At 40.6% G+C, this 20,802-nt stretch overlaps 3 protein-coding genes across 4 annotated transcripts; 2 read left to right on the top strand and 1 right to left on the bottom strand.

Moving 5' to 3' along the window:
* The first annotated feature begins 957 nt into the window (after positions 1–957).
* LOC122129825 (choline transporter-like protein 1) lies at positions 958–8,930 on the top strand. The gene is made up of 16 exons (XM_042704545.1): positions 958–1,382; positions 2,064–2,150; positions 2,376–2,518; positions 3,110–3,246; positions 3,354–3,447; positions 3,713–3,873; positions 4,067–4,156; positions 4,384–4,520; positions 4,978–5,164; positions 5,462–5,630; positions 5,793–5,949; positions 6,045–6,128; positions 6,333–6,470; positions 6,936–7,172; positions 7,291–7,359; positions 7,458–8,930. Exons 1-16 carry the CDS (start codon positions 1,359–1,361, stop codon positions 7,473–7,475), a joined length of 1,932 nt encoding a protein of 643 aa, XP_042560479.1. The 5' UTR covers positions 958–1,358; the 3' UTR covers positions 7,476–8,930.
* A 1,150-nt stretch (positions 8,931–10,080) lies between these two features.
* On the bottom strand, positions 10,081–14,852 carry aptx (aprataxin). 2 transcript variants are annotated; one of them, XM_042704547.1, is made up of 9 exons: positions 14,736–14,852; positions 12,769–12,900; positions 12,427–12,473; positions 12,265–12,318; positions 11,783–12,091; positions 11,607–11,666; positions 11,293–11,516; positions 10,699–10,802; positions 10,081–10,494 (listed from the first exon to the last, which is right to left on the bottom strand). In XM_042704547.1, the coding sequence occupies exons 1-9, from the start codon at positions 14,839–14,841 to the stop codon at positions 10,340–10,342; spliced, it is 1,191 nt and encodes a 396-aa protein (XP_042560481.1). In that variant the 5' UTR covers positions 14,842–14,852; the 3' UTR covers positions 10,081–10,339. The 2 variants fall into 2 exon arrangements, with proteins under 2 accessions (XP_042560481.1, XP_042560482.1); XM_042704548.1 differs by lacking the exon at positions 14,736–14,852 and adding an exon at positions 13,259–13,415 and having other exon boundaries at positions 10,083–10,494.
* On the top strand, positions 13,470–20,796 carry dnaja1 (DnaJ heat shock protein family (Hsp40) member A1). The gene is made up of 9 exons (XM_042704546.1): positions 13,470–13,565; positions 14,579–14,720; positions 16,775–16,964; positions 17,081–17,185; positions 17,913–18,140; positions 18,383–18,497; positions 19,360–19,475; positions 19,760–19,860; positions 20,213–20,796. The coding sequence occupies exons 2-9, from the start codon at positions 14,589–14,591 to the stop codon at positions 20,447–20,449; spliced, it is 1,224 nt and encodes a 407-aa protein (XP_042560480.1). The 5' UTR covers positions 13,470–13,565; positions 14,579–14,588; the 3' UTR covers positions 20,450–20,796.
* Positions 20,797–20,802: the final 6 nt, after the last annotated feature.

Genomic DNA, 20,802 nt, shown 5'->3' with positions numbered 1-20,802 from the left:
ACACGCTGGAGAAGACAGGAGGGGCCGGATGGTGTTGAACACGCTGGAGAAGACAGGAGGGGCCGGATGGTGTTGAACACGCTGGAGAAGACAGGAGGGGCCGGATGGTGTTGAACACGCTGGAGAAGACAGGAGGGGCCGGATGGTGTTGAACACGCTGGAGAAGACAGGAGGGGCCGGATGGTGTTGAACACACTGGAGAAGACAGGAGGGGCCGGATGGTGTTGAACACACTGGAGAAGTCAAATAATGTGGCTCCCACTGTACTGTTGTAGTTCAGACAAAAATCGTGCAGTAATCAAGCTATCTGACGTCATATTATTACTCAAATTTCAAAATACAGTCAAAATTTACTCATGGAAAGCTGTAGGATCTGTTGGCAGAGAAGATTTGGCAAATTTTTCATGGGCACAACCCACATACCCAGCTCTGCTGCTCATCCCCCAAATGCATGTTCCTTACAAATGTGGCACCATTTAAAAGGGAAATAAACAGCCTTTCCAACGGTGTAAGATGTATTGCCAAGAAGCATTGTTACAACAACAAAATAATCTACCAAACACAAATTTCCATAATTTTTGTGCTATGTTTATAAGCATACAATAGGCTATAAACTCATTACCAAATAGGTTAGATTAAGGCTGCTATAGAGCAATAATCCAATTTTAACATGTAGTTGGTGGTTTAGGTTTGTCGTTCCGTTGTTTCACCCTGTTTCACCCTTTCGTTGTTGAACTCTGACTGTCTAATGCACTGCAGGAGTGGTGGGGCAACAAACTGAGAAACTATTTTGCATATCTGGTAGTCTCAATGACTGTAAATCCAGCAAAGCAACTGATGTAATGCTTAAGAAAAATATGGAAATAGGCTAGCATAAATTATAGTGACTGATAGATTAATTCAATTCTGTCTTTGAAGATGAAAATAAAAGAATTGTGTGCTTAGGGGAAGGAAACTACAAGACGGTCCGGTTCATTTCCCATCCACCCCTGTAGTTTCGGTTTCTGTTTTGCCTGAGGGGTAGGTTAGGCAGCGGCACCGAAACCTGGATTTTGAAAAGAAAAATAGAGAGAAAAGAGAAGAAAAATATAGGCACGAAAGAGAAGGAAAATATAGACTGCGAAGTCGTTGTATCAGAACCTTTAAATTCCTCCAAAAACTTCACCACTTGGACTATCCATAAGTCAAGAGTAGACGGGAAAGGCGGAAGTCGTCCACATGATTTGGATTTTGAGGTTTTGCAAGCAATGAGGTGTTGTGACAACAAAAACGTCACCATTTGGACGATCCATAAGTCAAGAGTAAACAGGAAAGGCGGAAGTCGTCCATAGGTTTTGTAATTTGAGGTTTTGCAAGCAATGGGGTGCTGTGGCAACAAAGAGGTAAGATAGAATATATCGACGTCGTTGCAGCTCTGGTGTTATACCATATTGCACAGCTTGCAGACTTGAAAGCAAACTAGCTAACTTCTTGGAATTGTGAACACTAAAACATAGCTTACCACTAGAAAGTTGTGGTTTGCATTACTCGTAGTAGAGTGTAATTGTATTTGAATGGTGAACTGTAAGCGTAACCTGGAGAAGTTTCAGTTAGCCATTAATTCGGATGTTTTGTAGCCTATCTAGACTAGATAACCATTATTTTATGTTTCTGGTAGATATTGGCACGATCAAGGGCGGGGCTGGTGTTCTGTATAACTTACGAGGCAGCCCCAAAACGCTTGTCATTTATGTTATGTTATGTTATGTTCGTTCTCGCTCATTTCATTAGCACATTTAAAGCTGATAGGTCTGCCTTAACACCGCAGAACGTAAGCCTACAACTTATTTTGACAGAGATGAAGTTGTTCTTTTCCCTTGTTATTTTAGTGTCACCAGAAGAAAATTACTGGACCTAGCCAGTCCTCATAGTCGACAGTACCATAATTACCCCAAATATCCTTTACTCGATTCCTCAAGTAGCCACATATTTGTTGTGGGGCTGCAAGGGGCACACTTTTAAAATGCATAGACCTGCATGAAAATAAATGAAATCTTGGCAACGTGTTTTTATTATTTTGACAGAAAAGGACTGAATGGACTCCACTGGAGGAGAGAAGTGTTACAGATATACCATGGCTCATCCTTTTCATTTTCTTTTGTACTGGCATGGTGAGTGAACAGCCTTTCAGGCTTTTGTAATGTGCGTTAGGTCAGGTTTTACATTATCAAATACCATTCTCTGTATTTTTATACTGTATTGCAACATCACAACATACAATAGTTTGAACACCAAATGTATTTTCAATCTTTAATGTAATTAATAATCATGTAACAATGTTTAGTATATTATGATTGATTGCACATGCTGATTTGGATATTGTTTTTATTTTGTAGGCCATAATTACTGGGTTCTCAGTTGCCAAGGGTGGTACATCCAGACTCATAAACGGATATGACAGCTATGGGAACATCTGTGGGAAGAACAACAGCAAGATTATAGATCACCCTCTGAATGGCCAGAATTTCGCTAGCAGAAAGTAAATCAAGTGTCTATTCTCTGTTTTTATGATATCCGACCCTTTTACGTTAATGGTTTTGCATAGATTAGAAATAACAATCCCAAGACATGATGTGTTAGAAGACAAATGGAGATGGCTCCTATAAGCTTTGGGTTCAGCTGTTGTGCTGTTAGTTTTTCAAATTTAAACTAGATTTTCATTTTCTGAAAGAAATATCAGTGCTTGCGAAGAAATAAAAAAAAAAGATGGGGAAGTTGATAAAAACAGATAGATTGATAGATAGATAGTGATAGTTTTGCTACAAGTACTTGACTATAATGGGGTTAATGAGATAATATAAATATATTGTAGATTGACTGACTGATTGATAGATGGCCTCAGACTACAAAAACTTTTTGATAAAAGACAAACATAGGGCGAGAGAGAGAGATTAATAAAACAGTCAATCACTGCTCGTGCAAATGCACTTCTGAAATTCACTGTAAGTACATGCTGTATAAAATTAAGTTTAAAGCTTTTGCTACTATGTTACTTAACTCAAATGGATTCAGTATGAGACAAACCATCCAAGCGCCCTCATGAAGCCATAACCTTGTTTGAACTCTATAGGTATGTGTTCTTCCTGGACCCCTGTAACATTGACCTGGTTAAGAGGAAGATCAATTCAGTGGCTCTCTGTGTATCATCATGCCCAGATAAGGAACTCGGAAACCTCAGGGAAGTCCAGGAATATGCACGTCTCAATGGTAAGGAAATTATGAAGTTTTTTAAGCTGTGACTTCTGCATTGCATTGGGTCCATGCCTGTCCAGTTTGGTCAGCAGCAGTATGTTGTAAGCATTTCTTTGTTCTAGGTTCATCCCTATGTAGATATGACATAGAGCCCTCCTCTTACCCCAGCCATCCTGACAAGGCAACCAGCTGCCCAAAATTGCCTGTTAAGCCCAGGTATGGTACAGAAGACTTCATACATCTTGCATGACATGTCCCTTTGAAATCAATGATACAGTTGAACTTGTTGAATTGTAGCCCATCTCTTTATTGAACTTTTTGCCCTGTCTGACATGGCTGAGCTAAATGGCATATTAAGGTTTTAACCAAGTGAACACTATTAACCAAGTTTTTCATGACACAAGCATGATTTAAAATGTGTGTATGTGACAAAGAAAAAGCACCCTTTATTGAACAATTTATTTAATCTACCTCTTTGCAGTAAAGTACGGTTTAACCGCTGTATTCCAGTTGATATCACATGCTACGCCCAGTTTGCTCAGGCCATAGTCAACTCCATTAGTGAGAATGTGTTTGAGAAGGTTGTCATCGGAGTTCTGGCTTCAAAGGAGATCATCTTTGGACTCTGTGTGCTGTCAGTAGGTATGTGTGTCCTATTGATAAACCACTGTGAAACTGTGTTTTTTTTTTCATCACATAGATTTCATATATATGTACAGTATGTGTTTGTATTTAATATATTTCTTCACCTTGGCACAGCACTTAATTTGTCATGTTTGAAAGACATGAAAAGGTATGTGTGGTCTTTATGGGGCTTGTCTTTTGCTTTTCACAGTTCTCTCAGGAATTCTGATGGTGGTGATCAGATACATCTCTGCCATACTGGTGGTAATTCTCACAGTCCTTGTGGTCTTGGGCTCTCTCGGTATGTTTGCCAAAAGTCTTTGTGCACACAGTAGAATTCATGTGTCTTTTCATGCCATTGCTCCGTATTACTCTTATCTTGGATAACAAAGGCAGATAAGGCCAATAATATCGAGGTTCATTTCTGTGTATGAGTGTGAAATTTAGCCATAGATGTTTAAATTGAGATTGTTCTATATAAGGTTAATCTAGGTCAAGTGTGAAGGAAATATGATCTTTTTTTTTTAGCTGCCACTGGTGTTTTATGGTGGTTGTATGCAGACCTCAAGAAGTCTGTTAATTCCACCTCGCCTGTTGAACAAGCAATAGCTCAAGACAACACCCAAGGTCTCCTTGCTTTTGCCATCACAGCCACAGTGTTGACGGTAAAACTTTTACTTATCTTTCCAATTCAGTTATGAAGTACTCACTTAATTTATATGTAGAATAACCTGTAGAGTAACCTGCTATTAGGGGTTGAAGGTATAGTATATCTTCAATGCTAAAAAGTCAAGAAATCTTTGTAAGGTCAGGTTTGCTCACATCTGCCATTAATCGTCGTCAGCCAGTCAGACAGAAAATATTGATGTCAACCTCATATGAATGTTTCCATTGTGACCAGTTACACTTCCAGTTTTACCACTTCCAGTTTTAGTGCCAGAGTCTTACCAATCAAGGGTATACTGTAGCTCAATGCATGATCACCTATCCTATGCATCATATTTAAGCATGTTTAACAAAGATTTATACAGTAATGAAAAGTAAAGATAAGATGGCAAGTCCTTATAGACTGCTGCCATCACATGTTATATTGATCTAAGGCACAGGATGGTCTCTCTCCAGGTGGTGCTCCTGCTGTTGATCGTCTTCCTGAGGAAGCGGGTGGCTCTTACCATTGCACTGTTCCATGTGGCAGGGAATGTCTTCATTCATATACCTCTGATAGCCCTGCAGCCAGTGTGGACCTGTCTGTCCCTCCTACTCTTTTGGGTCTGTTGGCTTGCAGTGCTCCTGTCTCTGGGAACTTCAGGTAAGATGCCACATTCACAAGAAGATCTCTATTTTAGATTTACAGTTATCTAGACATTCTATGCTTTTATTCAAAGTGAACACTTTACAGCATGCATTTTGTCAGTATGTATGGTCCTTGGGAACATGTAATTCATCATGTTTGAGGGCTGAATCTGTCCACTGCTTTTTCCTAAGATGGTTTTCTATTGTAAGTAATTCCCATATACTAAGGACACTGATAGTCACACCTGAGATAAGTCACCCATGTCACTGTGTTATGGCACTGCTCCACTGGTTATAAGCCGTCTCTTTTCAGGAAGCCCTGAGAAGAATGTAAACACAGGTCTGGTGGAGTTCAAGCTAGATGAGCCGCTTCAGTACATGGTGTGGTACCACGCTGTGGGCCTCATCTGGATCAGCGAGTTCCTTTTGGCCTGTCAGCAGATGACTGTGGCTGGGGCTGTAGTCACCTACTACTTCACCAGGTAAGGGATATGGCAGTTCAAGCAATATGGAATGATGAGTTTTATATTCCTCAATGATGGGTGATAACTGTCATTTTAAGAAGCTGTTTTTCTTGTACAATGAACACTCTGTGTGTACTCAACACCCCCCCCCCCCCCCCCCCCATGTCATCTTCTGTGCAGAGACAAGTCCCAGCTCCCTATGACGCCCATCCTTTCCTCAGTCCTACGGTTGGCACGCTACCACTTGGGCACTGTGGCCAAAGGGGCCTTTATCATCACCTTGGTGGAGATCCCCCGCCTCATCCTCACCTACATCCATAACCAGCTTAAAGGCAAAGTGAGTTAAAGAAAGAGGACAAGAGGGTCCAGTGGAAATGGCTCTACACAGAAAAATGTTAACGATGCATTGTTGCAAAATGATGTGTTTTGCAGGAAAATGCCTGTGCTCGCTGTATGGTCAAAGCCTGCATCTGCTGCCTGTGGTGTCTTCAGAAGTGCCTTCAGTACCTGAACCAAGTAAGTGGTTTTGGTTTACTCGTGTTTATGTTATTAGGAGGTCTGTTGTCTTACTTGACATTTGACATTAAGTATTGATGACTTTGGGCAAATTACACAATCTTTCTAGATATGAGCCAAAATAATTGCAAGTTTTGTAAATATTATCTATTAATGATCAAATTGATCACACATACCAAATTACTTTTTACTTTTCACATGTAGAACGCATATACAGCCACTGCCATCAACAGTACAAGTTTCTGCACATCTGCCCGGGATGCATTAATTATCCTGGTGGAGAATGCTGTTCGTGTGGCTGCCATTAACACCGTGGGGGATTTCGTTCTCTTCTTTGGAAAGGTATTGGAATGGGGTGAATTGTAAAATATGAGCTGAGTGTTGGAGCAAAATGTACCTGTATCTAATCTCATATACAGTGCCTAGATGTGAGGGTGAATAGTTTGTATTTATATATATTATATAGATATGTATATAATAATAGAGGGTGGGTAGAATGCACCCTTGCGTGTCTGACATGGGTGTTGTTTCTAATGAACCATGAGTGATGTCTTGCCCATGAACATGAATGCTATCCTGATTATTACAGTAACTAACCTGCTCTTGTGCAAAGCATTGGATTGCTAACTTGTTTTAAGCACATTGTTGTCCAAGTCTTCTGGCATGTCCTATCCTCAAGGAAATTAACCTAAAAAACAATTAGACAAGTTACAAGAATATCTAAGAATATAACTGCTCCTTGCTGAGCAGCTGCCATACTTTTACAAGTTGTGTAATGACGTAACTTGGGCCCTTAAATTGTTGCAGGTGCTGGTTGTGGCGTGTACAGCATTTGTGGGTGTCCTTACTCTGAGGTACCAGCAAGAATATACGGTATGGGTTGTGCCCGTAATTATCGCCTGTCTATTTGCCTATTTGGTCGCCCACTGTTTCCTGTCAGTATATGAGATGGTGGTGGATGCGCTCTTCCTCTGCTTTGCCATCGACTCCAAGTACAATGATGGGAGTCCAGGGAAAGAGTACTACATGGACAAGTCTCTCATGGTGAGTGGGGGATGATAGGACATATGAAGATGCAGCTGTAATCAAGTGGAGACTTGACTAGATGTATGTATGTTCTGTCTGAGTAACTGTGGGTACTCTTTACTCATGTCCTACATAGGAGTTTGTAGAGAACAGCCGTAAAGCAATGGAGCGGGACACATCGGCTGGCAGTAAATTGATGCCACTGGTAAGGTTTCCATGGTACATTTATCATGACAGAGAGATTTTTGTTAAGATGTATTAAAAAACCTTTATAACCACAACTTTTCCTGTTCTCAATTTTAGGCAGATAGAGGCACGTAGGCTTGGCTGGGCCAGATGACATGAAGGACACCTCAACCTCTGATCCTGTTTTATAATGCAAATGCAGCTCATAATGCTTCAGAACAGTCACAGTGAAGTACTGCATTCTAATTTGCCAAATTGTAACACATTTATTACTTTTAAAAATCTGTTGTTTATACTAAAACAGCTATGGCCATGTCTTTATTTGAACAGATATAGGGACAATTTCTTCAATTGACCACTGGAGGACACTGTAATCCTTTTTGCCATATTGAGCACTGTGACACCTTTAAACTGGCCATGTAGAGATGTTTAGAAAATTGAACTTGAAAAAAAAAGAGATGAACCATCTTTGACTCAGGACAGACCTGTATGACACAGACAGAGCATTCTGTTTTTGTTACTCTACATCCAACAGTCAACAGAAACTGTAAAAGTTCAATTCATACTGAAAGCATGGGATGAACTACTGTCTATAATCATATTTTGACATTGTGAGGCAGCTTGAAAGTGCAAACAAAAACATGACTGGCTAAGGTAGCTAGCTAACTTAACCACTGGTTTTATCCCATCTAACTGGCTTCATGGGAAATAACTCAATGATTCACTATGTGGTTACTAATTGAGCAATGTGTCTGATTGCTTTTGAGAAAACAAAAACATTTATATAGAGGGAAATTAGTTTATGAGGGTATTTAACTCCCTGTATATTAGTTGCAAGCACAATTCCAAGACTTGCCTTTCAGTTTAAAACTATTGTCATCTTTAAGCCTCTGCTATGAGACGTCATCTGATGTGTCACGCATGTCTACCTCCGCATTTCTTTTGTTGATAAGTTGCATATTAATATTTTTGTCTACTTCTAAATTATTACTTCTTCTTTGGAGGCATTACTGCGTGTGTACTTGATACGTCTCTGGCATCACTGAGTGTACTGTAGGTGTTGATAGTCAAACACAAACAAAAAGACACTCAGAGAAAAACAACACAAACAAATGCAGCCTTTAAGGCTGTGGTGTGTAGTTTTTAGTGGCATCTATTAGTAGAAATGGAATGTAGAATTGATAATTATGTTTTCATTAGTGTATCATTTTCTGTAACTATGAATCGCTCTTTGTACCTACATAGGGAGTGGGTCCTTTTTTCCACAGAGTCCGCCATGCTTCTACAGTAGCCCAGAACAGACAAACCAAAATACTGGCTTGAGATAGGGCTTTTCGTGTTATGCCATTTGACGGCCACTGTAGGTACTCACACACGCTTGTTAAGGGAGGGGAATTCAGCTGGTTGCAATTCAGCAACCTCACCACTAGATGCCACTAAAAACAACGGTCACAGTGAAGTATTGTATTCAAATTTACCAAATAGTTTAAAATTGTATTCCTTTTGTTATCTGTGTGTTTTACAGCGATAAATTGTGTTACTTGAATTTTCATTTAACGCCATTAAAAATCTATTGTTTATAATCTAAAACAGCTATGGCTATTTCTTTATTTAAAAGGATAAAGGTACATTTAGGGTCTGTATACAGGTGATGCATCATTCTGTGAAGACAGTGAATAGAAGTGTCAAAGTTATGTGCAGTTACTTACCTTTCCCACATTTAGAATAATTTGAATCAATAAACCAAGGTAATTTACTGACACAGCATTAAATAGAAAAGATTCCTAGGTTTCCGAATACTCAAAGGGGTGTAAAGTGGTAACACTATATGACCGCCTGTGCACGCACAGGACAGGGTATATATTATCATAAATTAAAAGAAACCACAATCATTGTAGCCACTAGCAGCAATAATGAGGCTCCAATCAGCAATCATCAGGCTCCAAGCAGCAATCATCAGGCTCCGAGCACAATGTGTAGCCTGCTCCAAGTAGTGTAAGGTTAAATTATTTTGTAAATGTTCCGTAAGGATTTAAAGTCAAAATTAATTTTGAAGATAGACCAAATCATGTCAGAGGAAAACATTGTTGTAGCGACATCTTATGATTTGTTTGAAATTGGCTAAACATATTCTATACGGCATTATTAATGAACCTACAAAATTCCATTCCATTGGCCATTCACACAAGAATTTATTAGCTGCATAATTCTGATTGGCCATAGGTATAAGCATGCCACATTTCAAATTTAGGATGAAGCAGATCCTGGGATATTAAAATGTGTCTGTTGCAGTATCCCCTGAAGACAGAATTCATGAAATTTGGTGTGCATCCAAAATTGTGGTAGCATTGAGCCTAGCCCACTTCAGGGGCGCTAGCACAAAGGGACACACCCACCTAGTGACACAAACCTCCGAATCAGCCAAGGGGGGCTACAATCATGCCAAGTTTCAAGTGGATTGATAAAGTCTAAATGTATAACATCATCAATCCAAATCGACACTTAAATCACTTCCCTGCTGAGCAGCAGCAGCCATAATAAGGTTATAATGCGGCCCAACCTATCCAATTAAACATTTAATTTAAAAAAAGAATTGTTCTTCTAATCGCACACCAATATTGGCTGAGCAGAACCAACTGGAAAAGCCTCCTGGAACATGGAAATGTTAATAAATGATAGGATTGACTGGAAATGTTAAACTCTGTTTGGATCAATCACCATGTGTTCTGAACTCAAACAGAAAACTGTTATATTCACCAGCAGTCCTAGGAAACCAAAATTAATTTATTCATGTTCAGAACTTTTAGTAAATGTCTTCACATAATGAACAAGCAAACATACTGCAACATTACTCTGTAAATCAACCGTTTCAAATTTTTGAAAACATAATTACAGTTATGACTCAAGTATCGTAGGACTACAACAGTCCTGTGCAGAAAATACTGAATATTGTAACACAAATAATACGATAAAGAAAAGAAGTCTCCACCAAACGGAGATCAGACTGTGAGGTGGCATTTCAGATGCTCTTTGAGTTTGGGTATTGTGGCTTGTTCCTTTTGACACACATGGCAACGCAGAGGCAGCTTCAACCGCTCAGCCATGCCTTCTTTGACGGTCACTTCTCCATTGTTCTCCAGCATGGTAATTACTTCTGTTGAAGCAAATGGCTAAGAGTCAAACTCTGTACTGTAAAATAAGCGGCATTCATTCAATTGACTACGGCAGGACATAACCAGGATTTGCAAGATTTTTTACAGCAATGTCTAAGATGTTACAATACTGACCACTGGAGAGATATGGCATCTGTGGGAACACGGTAAAGATTCACAGTAAAGAGTGTGTTCAACCATCTCACCTTGAGATTCAATGAAGTAATCTGTAGTGAATGAATTCCAGTGTTTTTTGTTTTTCAGGGACGGCGAGTCAAAGTCTTGGCTGATGACATGGAGGTGAACATGGCTGCAAAATGAGAAAGGACTATATGAGTGAAGAAAGTGAGATCATAAATATCACCTCATTAATTATGGCAAAACGTTGTCGATCGTTGATCTCCAGAGCCAATGAAATTATATTCTTTTTTCTGTTCCACTGAAACAGCTTGTTGATTGGAATAGCCCATGGCTCAGTCTGAGACACTTTTCCCCCCATTTACAGAGCCAAGAAGAACGGACAGCTAGAGGACCGTGAGGAGCAATTCACAGAATTTCACAAAAGGTGTGTTGGATTGTAAACGCAGAACGCACATTTAACGTCAAGTACAGAAGTGGGGAGTCAGTGAGAATCTGGCTGTTGGTGCAAACCAATGCATTTGTTGCTGTTTTGGGGATTTACTGCCTTTTTGTACAAAAAAACATTTAAATGAACACTGACAAATAAATATAATACAGAGCGTAGTTTTATTATTAGCACTGAATATGTGTTTTACACCTGCCAGGCCTTAAGCTCTCACCTCATGCTGGGAATGGCATGGTAACCCAGGCGGAAGCGAAGGTGGTTAGCAGTACACTTCCTGACCATCCTTTGGCCCACATCCTGCATGTGCGTCAGTAAGTCCATGTGCTCTGGTCGGAGTGCCCTGAGGTTGGGGATGGCCTCCCATGGCAGCACAAGCCAGTGGTACCGTGCCTTTGGGTACTTGTCCTTGATGACGACCACTCGATCATCCTTGTATATCTAGGGCAATTATAAGGGCTGCTTCAAACAACTTTGTTTGATTAGACACTGAGACAACAATAGGGATTCTCAAAGTAATGAACATCATACCTGCATTTCTGGGTCCTGCATCGACACCTTTAAGCCCTGGCTCCAATGACCTCCACCTTCCTATGATGAACGGCCGTCATAAACTTTACAATGATAACAATACAAATGTCCTGTGACAATGTGATATATATTATTTAGTGGCATAGATCTTACTTTTAAGCATAAAAGCTTCTCACCACATGGTTATTGGCATGTACAGGCTTTTTCAGGGGAGGAGCAGCACTTGATCCTCCATACTGGCCTGGGCCTTTGTCTGTATGTCCATGCTGGGTAGTGTCCTGCACTGTGTGCCCAGGTGTTGGTTGTTTATTCCCGTAGACCTCGCCATGGGCAGCCTCTTCCACTGAGTCTTCATGTTGATGGGGTCTCTTGGAGGCCTTACAACTGTCCTTGCTAAACTGGTTGGAAGTGTCCTCCTTGAAACGTACAATGTATGGATAAAGCTGGTTGACCATGCGAAGCCGCTGACCAGTCCTCATTTTTACCTGGCAGCAGAGGTAGGTGAAGGAAACACACACAACTGAATCCAAGTCCAAGCATTGTAATGTTTCAAAGTAATGCTCGTTATATCACCTGTCAAAGTCAGTACAATTGCATTAAGACATTTCTGTCTGACAGAGGCTTTACAGAAGAAAAAAAATTATAAATGCATTTCTACCTGGTTTCCTTTCCCGATGACTGCCATATCAACACTGCTTGGATTGACTCCCAACTATACAAAACCATTAAAAAAAGACAAGTTCAGGTTTAGTTCTCCTGCACCAAACTGTTTGGTTGATCATTATTTCATGGGTTGGGTAGTTTTACTACCTGCACTGACCTGTTTTACCATGACGTTTCCCTTGTTGTGATCTGCCTTCACCTCAACTGTTTATGGGAAGCAGGAAATATCATTTTAATTTCAACACCAGTCTGATCAATAATGTCCAGTGTTCAATACTACAGCATTGACCATGCAAGCGCTTGTGCGTGCGTTCCACATTTATCTCCACATAATAACGCCGCGGAGTGCATGACTTACATATGTAAAAACAATGGATTATTCAAGTATCTGCCCATACCTACACCTGGACATCAGAGCGTACCTTAACCATGTCATAAATGGTTACCAGCCTAATCTAATACCAAAACAAAACAACGTTTTGCCGTTAATGCCGCTTACCTTGTTCCCTAGAGCATTTCTGGTCCTTTATTTTCGTCTCCGGACCTCGACCCAACACCACTGCTTCTAGATGAGGTAACTGGATGGGTTTATGATTGCCATCCTCACTCACTAACCAGCAAGAGGGCATTCCTTAAAGTATGTGAGTTACAATTGTTAGCTACAGAAAAGGGGATTGACGTTACTCAACTTGCTGTGAAAAGAAGCTACATTAGCTAACTGGAGACGGTTGCTGGAGCCAACTTCTGCTTCATGAGATAATTTGTGGTTTTTAATTTGAGCTTTTTGTTAAACGCGTCTAATTAGACAGTCTAAAACAGTCTAATTAGCGACCACTCTTTTGTGTCGATTATGTTATCTCTAACGTTTAATTTAAAAAAGCTGCCCGTTATCACCAGTTAAGTTAACTTGTAAACGTTTGAGAAACAATGTTGACGTTAGCTATCTTGCTAACGTTAACTAGCAGACAAACCAACACACTGCTGTCTACCTGAGTAAATGTTAATTTACTGATTTTGCCGTTGCAGGCGTCAACTTGCAAGCCAATTATCAAAAGATACGTGATCTAGGTACCCCATGCAAAACTTTTACACCGGTTGCGCACGCATGCTAACTAGATGGCTTCCACATGAGACCTCTCTCATTCATTCAAGTTTCTGCCATGATTGTTTTTAGTACGTCATCATCAGAGGTCAGTCGCACACATAGGTCGCACTCGCAGGTGGGTCTGAAGAAGATTCTGGAAGTCTGTCGCCCTAGCAACTAGCTGGAGTGGTTTGTCTAAACTGCATGAACGATTATTTAGGTAGGAGTTATTTTATACTATTTGACCCTACTCTTGATATTTTTAACATGTGGACGATTAAACGATTTGTTTGGGTCATGAACAGCTTTAACTCGTTGTTCAGGCAACCAAGCTAGCCATGGGGTTTAGCCAATCAGTGCTGGCTAGCTAGCAAATCCGATAAGTTACTGTTCCCGGTATTAGTTCACGTTAGCTAGATGAGCTTGCTCGCTTATTCCAACATTAATGTTGCTGGATCTCTGGGGACGATTTTTTTTTTCAACCATTCAACTATTGAACACCATTGAACAACTTATCGCTGTCGATAGATCAACCTTTAACACGAACTACTTTATTTAACTGTGTCAGCCAAATTTGTCAAACGCTTATGCTATCTTAGCTAACCCAAGCTAACTTATCAGTCACCGTTACTACGGGAATTATTCGCTAGTTAACTTGGAGGACTGCGCTGTCGGTGTGCTGTTATGCAGTTTATTATTTCATGAATTTACTTTATTAGCTAACAGCGTTATTGGGTAATGTCAGTGTCAATGACCGCTTCCGCTGTCAATGGCAACTTGAGTTTGCGAGCTACGTTAGCTTCCAAGTTTGCTAGCTAGCTAACCACGTCAATATGTGTTCTGTTTCAGTCTATAAACATACCCCGGGGATAAAGTTTTTACTGTTGGGTCAATTTTGTTTTTGCATCGTGGCTCGTCAAAAGGCTGTGCTGTCAACAGTGGTGTCATACTGCAAAGCAACACAGAGACAGCTTACTTTGCAACGATATCTGCCAGAAGATCTCAGTTTAACCAGTGCTTTAGAAATACTGTTAAAAGCACGCTTCAACTTTTTGGCGAGAGAGCTTAGCTAGCTTAGTAGTAACATCGAATTCTTACTCACCATTGTGTATGTTCACAATGACATGGTTTTGTTCTTAAGCTTTGAGCACGCCTAATACACCGGTGTTGTGTTGCATAACATGCAGTTTGCTTTTTAGATCTTACTCATAGTGTCAACTACCTTTTAGGCAAAGATGGTGAAGGAAACAGGTTTTTACGAGATGTTGGGTGTCAAGCCCAGTGCCACTCCAGAGGAGTTGAAGAAAGCCTATCGCAAGCTGGCCTTGAAATACCATCCAGACAAGAACCCAACAGAAGGAGACAAGGTAAAACATTCTTACGTTCATTTTTCTGTAATGTCTGCTTTACATTATCTGCTGAATACCAGAACTGCGAGTGCTGAGTACGGCTGATTTCAGTTCTGAAAAAGGTTTTGACTAAGTGCATAAACTAACAGCCGTATTCTCCATGGTATTAGAGCGTGTCGACCGGATGTTTGTAGTTTTTAATGTCAGCATTTAACACTTCCTGGTTTCAAAGAAAAAATCCCTATGGAAATATGAATGGGCGAACAAAATCTGCGGATAAAAAGATGTGAGCGAAACAACGCCAGTAGAAAACCTAGACAAACCGTTGGCGAGCTGAAATGCAGGTATCAGTGTCTTTTGTAAATAACTGTTATCTCGTCTCATACATATGTTGTTACAAATATAGTAAAGCAGACAAAAGACGGACTACATCGTGTCCCCTTGCCTCATGCATGTGGGTCTCCAGAGTGGTATCCATGGTTACAGACAACTCTTTACTCATACCAGAGACGGGCTCTGCTCATACCTTGCGTTTTTATGAAGTAAACGTTACGGCTCCAGCGCCTAAAACATCTGATTATACTATACAACAGAATGTGCCTATCAAATCCTTAGGTAATCGATGTGTTTACTTAAGTTAACTGTGTGGTTGTTGTGATCCCAGCAGCTAACTATGGTTCACTTCTGCTCACCTTCTGAAATTGGTGACACGTTAGCTAAGTGACTTGATTTGTAGTTATTTTTCGCCCTTAGCAGAGGGATTGCAACAGACATATTTTAGAGATGTAATGGGTCTAAACAAAAGTCCATACGGAGGGGACATATTCATGCGTTTTATTGAACAGAATCGAATGCAGGGTCGCTCAACCACGGGCGTTATTGACGATTTCCCAAGATCCCATTCAATGTCCTAGGGATTATTTTTGTTTAAAACCGAAAAATGCTAATTTTCCAAATACAAAATGATGACGGCCACTAGGGCTGAACGATTTGGGAAAATAATCTAATTGCGATTTTTTACCAAAATATTGCGATTGCGATTCGATGTGCGATTTTTTTTTTATCCTCTTTTTTTTCCCAACAAAACGTAATGAATGATTTAAATATGACCAACACAATATTAGATACATTTAGTGTAAAATATTCTTTCCCACATTTTACATTTTTATTTAACTGCTCACTACAGAAACAAGAACAACAAATCGGTGGCTTTGCCACTGTGCATTTAAGTAATTTTAAAAAAGTAATTTTAAGTATAAACACTAGGCATGCACTTTTTAAACACTGTGTGCAAAATGTACCATCTAAAAAAAAAAAAAAAAATTTTTTTTTTTTTTTTGTGACCACGTTTTTTAATCGCGAACGTTGCTGTTAGAAAATCGCGTTCTATCATATCGCGATTAAATCGCAAATGCAATTAATCGTTCAGCCCTAACGGCCACGCACACAAGCAGTTTTCTTTTCGCTGTAGCATTTGTTTACAAATGTAGTTCAACAATGACAGTAGTGGTAGAGCTAGATTAATCTACAGACAGTAGTAGCAAACATCAAAGTAATGAAGCCGGAGCTAGAAGGATGTGTAAATGGATTAATCATGGGCAAAGACAGTTTATTTACTTCCAAGTTTGGGAAAAGGCTACAGTTCACACCGTAGGAAGGATAGCAATCCCACAGTGGTCAATGCTGATGACTTAAAGGCTGGTCCAATGATTTCAAAATTAACCCGAACTATATGAAATGCCTGGAAACAATTCCCCATGGAGCTTGGCCAGAGGCCAGCATTTCACAGAGTTGCTTTACACTTTTTGTCAAATTCAGCAAGTTGCTCCTCTCGGTCCTCTGGCTAACCATTCAGTGTGTGCTCTAAAAAAAATCAGGTGTTGGACCAAGCCATAAACCCCAGCCAATCAAAACAGTGTTTCAGGAGCACGGAAGGGAGGGGTGTAATTGTCGGCTGTTGAGCTCAAATGTTAACCTTTTGCGTAACCGAATCGCGGACTTTGAAGTGAAAGATGGCTGTAAATTTCATATGTAAGGGATGACCAGAACAAATGTCCTTACTTTCCTTCTAGTTCAAGCAAATCTCCCAGGCATATGAAGTGCTGTCTGACCCCCAGAAGAGGGAGGTTTATGACCGTGGTGGTGAACAGGCTATCAAAGATGGAGGTAATGGAGGCGGAGGCGGAGGTGGCTTCAGGTCTCCCATGGACATCTTTGATATGTTCTTTGGTGGAGGAGGGCGAATGCACAGAGAGAAAAAAGGTTAGATAATTTCACAGCTCAAAAGTAAAGAGTAATTTAGTGTTTAAGTAATACATTTAATATGTTTGTTCTTTTTCACATAAACATGTACCGTATTTTGTCTGTTTCTCTTAAAGGGAAAAACATTGTCCATCAGCTTACTGTGTCTTTGGAGGAATTGTATAATGGAAGCACAAGGAAACTAGCCGTCCAGAAGAATGTTATCTGTGAAAGATGTGAAGGTACTGAAAAACACTGTCAGGAAACACATCCCATGATGTAATATCCACATGTAGGCCTAAAATACTAGGGGTGGGGGAAAAAAATCGATTTTTCGATTTCTCTCGATTCTCTCTAGAACGATTCTGTCTCGATTCAGAAAAGTTCATAATCGATTTTTAATAAAATAAAAAAATAAAAATAAATAATTAATATATATATATATATTTCTTTTTACACATTCATTTTGTGTTGAAATGCAAGCTGCATCGATTATTGCATTGTTCATAGAAAGTCATAATTGTGACAAGGACACACTTTTTCTCTAATAAAAAAATAGATCTGTTGATTTTATTTAATTATCAAACACAAAGTAGGAAGTGATTTGAGACTCTGAGTAGCAAACTCAAATGTTTTAAAAATCGAGATGCATCGATAATCGTTTTATCGGTTTAGAATTGAGAATCGATAATCGGTTTAGAATCGAGAATCGGTTTAGAATCGAATCGTTGACCTCTGAATCGGAATCGAATCGAATCGTGAGGTGCCAAGAGATTTCCACCCCTATAAAATACACACTTGGAAGATGTAATATCAGCTCACTTAATTTATTCAGTTGCCTTCTCCTTCCCATCATCATCATTACGCTTTTACGCCCTCTACCTATTCCCCCTCATTAAGGGCATTTTTTTCATTGGAAGTCACAAAAGGCCTCTTTAAAACATGCTCCTGTTGTTGTGTCTTTGCCAGGCCGTGGGGGTAGAAAAGGAGCACTGGAGGTGTGCCCCTCGTGCCGGGGCACAGGGGTGCAGATGCGACTCCACCAGCTGGGGTTCGGCATGGTGCAGCAGGTGTCCACTATGTGTGGCTCCTGTCAGGGCCAAGGTCAGCGCATGAGTCACAGAGACCGCTGTAAAACCTGCGTTGGGCGCAAGATTAACCGCCAGAAGAAGATCTTGGAAGTCCACATTGATAAAGGTTGGAGAGGTTTTTTTCTTTTTGTGAGGACTATTTCAAATGTGCATATTCGTAGAATCTTGATTAGGCTGATAGACATGCTTTGGTGTTTTCAGTATTTATACATTTTTCTTAAAAATATGGTAGTTTCATTCGGGTTGTCATGTACTACATACAGCATGTGTTTTAGGGCTCTGAAACACATGTTTAGAAGGACTTGAAAGACCTGCCTGTGCTACATCGTGCTGTCATCTTGTGTGCAGGAATGAAAGATGGACAGAAGATAGTCTTTAATGGAGAAGGGGACCAGGAGCCAGGTTTGGAGCCTGGTGACATCATCATGGTGTTGGATCAGAGGGAACACGGCGTGTTTACCAGGTGAAGAATATAAACGTGACGTGCTTATTCCTGCTGCACAGACCCATCTGTGGAAGTCTGAGATAAACATGAGCAGTCACGTTTCTATCCCATCCTCTCACGTCATCTTAAAGGGAAACTTTGGGATTTTTTAAACCTGGGCCCTATTTTCCCATCTTTTTGTTTCCTAATGTATACTAGGGACACAAACAATCGAAATCGGTCCAGTGTTGAGTTAGAACGCTGTTACCATCAATCGTAAAATAGCTATACAGTGTAATCCCATAAGGGCATGCATCCGCATCAAAGTAAAACGATTTTCTCATAATGGGCTCATAATGGAATTATAAGTGTCTGACGACATGGAAAGGATCACCAGAGATACACCTGTATTTTTTTTTTTTTACCTCAATAACTGTACAGAAACAGTAATTTTCTACAGTTTCTTTACAGTTATTGAGGTAAACAGACACACATCACCACGACATGTGGTTACATTTCTAGGGAGGTGCACATCAGGCCCTAACGTAGAGTACAGGGCTATGCTGATCCTACAGCGTAGATTCTTTAATGAGGTGATCACATTATTGGGGGCCAAGCCTTAAAGCTGTGTTGGCACCCATTGTGTTTCTACCTTTTAATATTCATCTTTCTCCTTCTGCCACAGGAAGTGCACTCATATCTCAGCCAATCTTTGGTCAATTGACATGAAACTTGCTGTGAGTGCTTACAGCCGTGCGCTTGACATAATGACTTCACGCAACTCTAGCCTGATAGCCATGGCAACTCTAGCCTGATAGCCATGGCAACTCTAGCCTGCTGGTCTGCTTGTCTTCCTCATCGCTGCTTGCATCTATATTTGACGTCTGTGATTTTCTCCTAGACAAGGAGAGAACCTGACCATGACCATGGAGTTGCAGCTTGTGGAGGCTCTTTGTGGCTTCCAAAAACCTGTTCAGACATTGGACAACAGGACTCTAATGGTCACCTCCCATCCAGGTACTACACAGCAAATACCTGTCTTTACAGTTGTGTAAGATTGTCGGTCTTTTGTTTTAGGGGGGTGGTCCGATATTTCGGGTTTTCTCAAATTATTACCTGGTTCTGTAGCAAGTGAACCATCTAGGGAGTCATGTCCTGATGTCGAAAACAGTTTCGTGTATGTTTGTATTTTCCTGAAATTCAGAAATCACTGTAAAAAGTAAACATCTGACTTATAATTTCTGTTCAATAGATACTGAAATAAAAGATGAGGCGCTCTGTTTTTTTGTATTTTCTTTCAGGAGAATTGATCAAGCCAGGTGACACGAAGTGTGTGATGAACGAGGGAATGCCTTTGTACCGCCGGCCTTTTGAGAAAGGCCGTCTCGTCATCAACTTCACGGTGTGTGTTCTCAGACTCCCCTTCCCTCCCCTCCCCGTCATTCTGAAATCATAATGGATCCACTCAGCTACCTGTTTCAAGCCACTGATTTCCCTTTCTTATAGAGGCTTGTGTCAGCTCACTGGCCTGGAGTTCTGTCATATTGCCATTTCTCATCCAGTTGCTCTGCCAGTGATACGTTTCTCTCATACGTTCTTTCACACCATCCCAATTTTGGGTTGTAGTTTTTCTGGTTCTATGCATTTCGATTCCAACATCTGAAAGGAAAATGCAGAAATTTGAGTATTTATGATTATTTGATATCGTCTGTTATGACCAAATTGAGAATTAACTCTTCCTCTATCACTTCTAGGTGGTCTTTCCAGAAGAGAACTTCCTCCCCCCAAACAAGCTGAAGGAGCTTGAACACTACCTGCCTGGGAAAGACAAACCAGATGAGCCTGACGCCATGGACGATGACCTGTACATCTACGCTGACCTGGAGGACTGCGACCCGGCCCGGGAGCGCCAGCACCAGAGGCACATCTACTATGTGGAGGAGGATGACGACATCTACCAAGGTGGAGGGGTGCAGTGCCAGACCTCTTAAAGTCACCTGCGACCTTCCCAGCATTCACACCCTCTCGGCACATCTCTGTGAAGTACCTAACGCCCGTCCCCTCCATGGGTATCATGAGTGGTACGAGCTGGAAGGTGTGCCAACTCTACCCCCACCACCACATTTTTTTAAACCCTAACATGCCAATTCCCTTTGATGCAGAGGGCTCAGTGCAGCCTGCCAAATCAAGTCAGATGTTTTTTTTGTGTGAGGGACTGAACTGATGGACAATACTGATTTTATGACACTGGACTGGCAAAGGCCTTCTTAGAAGTGAGAAGGAGTTGTGAACAGTTCCACATACGGTCACTGTGATTTGCCCATAATGCATCCATAAGGCTGCT

This window comes from Clupea harengus, unplaced genomic scaffold, assembly GCF_900700415.2.
Source record: "Clupea harengus unplaced genomic scaffold, Ch_v2.0.2, whole genome shotgun sequence".
In the NCBI taxonomy this organism is placed as follows: domain Eukaryota; kingdom Metazoa; phylum Chordata; class Actinopteri; order Clupeiformes; family Clupeidae; genus Clupea; species Clupea harengus.
Note: the sequence above shows the minus strand (reverse complement) of the source record. Positions and strands in the feature narration are given on the sequence as shown.

Bases quoted from the DNA above. Each gene is read 5' to 3' on its own strand.
- LOC122129825 (XM_042704545.1), top strand. From the start codon at position 1,359: ATGGGGTGCTGTGGCAACAAAGAG. The intron at 5,631-5,792 runs GTAAGGGATATG...TCTTCTGTGCAG, and splicing joins GTCACCTACTACTTCACCAG to AGACAAGTCCCAGCTCCCTA. The intron at 6,471-6,935 runs GTATTGGAATGG...AAATTGTTGCAG, and splicing joins TCGTTCTCTTCTTTGGAAAG to GTGCTGGTTGTGGCGTGTAC.
- dnaja1 (XM_042704546.1), top strand. From the start codon at position 14,589: ATGGTGAAGGAAACAGGTTTTTACGAGATGTTGGGTGTCAAGCCCAGT. The intron at 18,498-19,359 runs GTGAAGAATATA...ATTTTCTCCTAG, and splicing joins GAACACGGCGTGTTTACCAG to ACAAGGAGAGAACCTGACCA. The intron at 19,861-20,212 runs GTGTGTGTTCTC...TATCACTTCTAG, and splicing joins GTCTCGTCATCAACTTCACG to GTGGTCTTTCCAGAAGAGAA.
- aptx (XM_042704547.1), bottom strand. From the start codon at position 14,841: ATGCACTTAGTCAAAACCTTTTTCAGAACTGAAATCAGCCGTACTCAG. The intron at 12,092-12,264 runs GTAGAAATGCAT...CTCTGCTGCCAG, and splicing joins TCATCGGGAAAGGAAACCAG to GTAAAAATGAGGACTGGTCA. The intron at 10,495-10,698 runs GTGAGATGGTTG...TTGCTTCAACAG, and splicing joins TTACTTCATTGAATCTCAAG to AAGTAATTACCATGCTGGAG.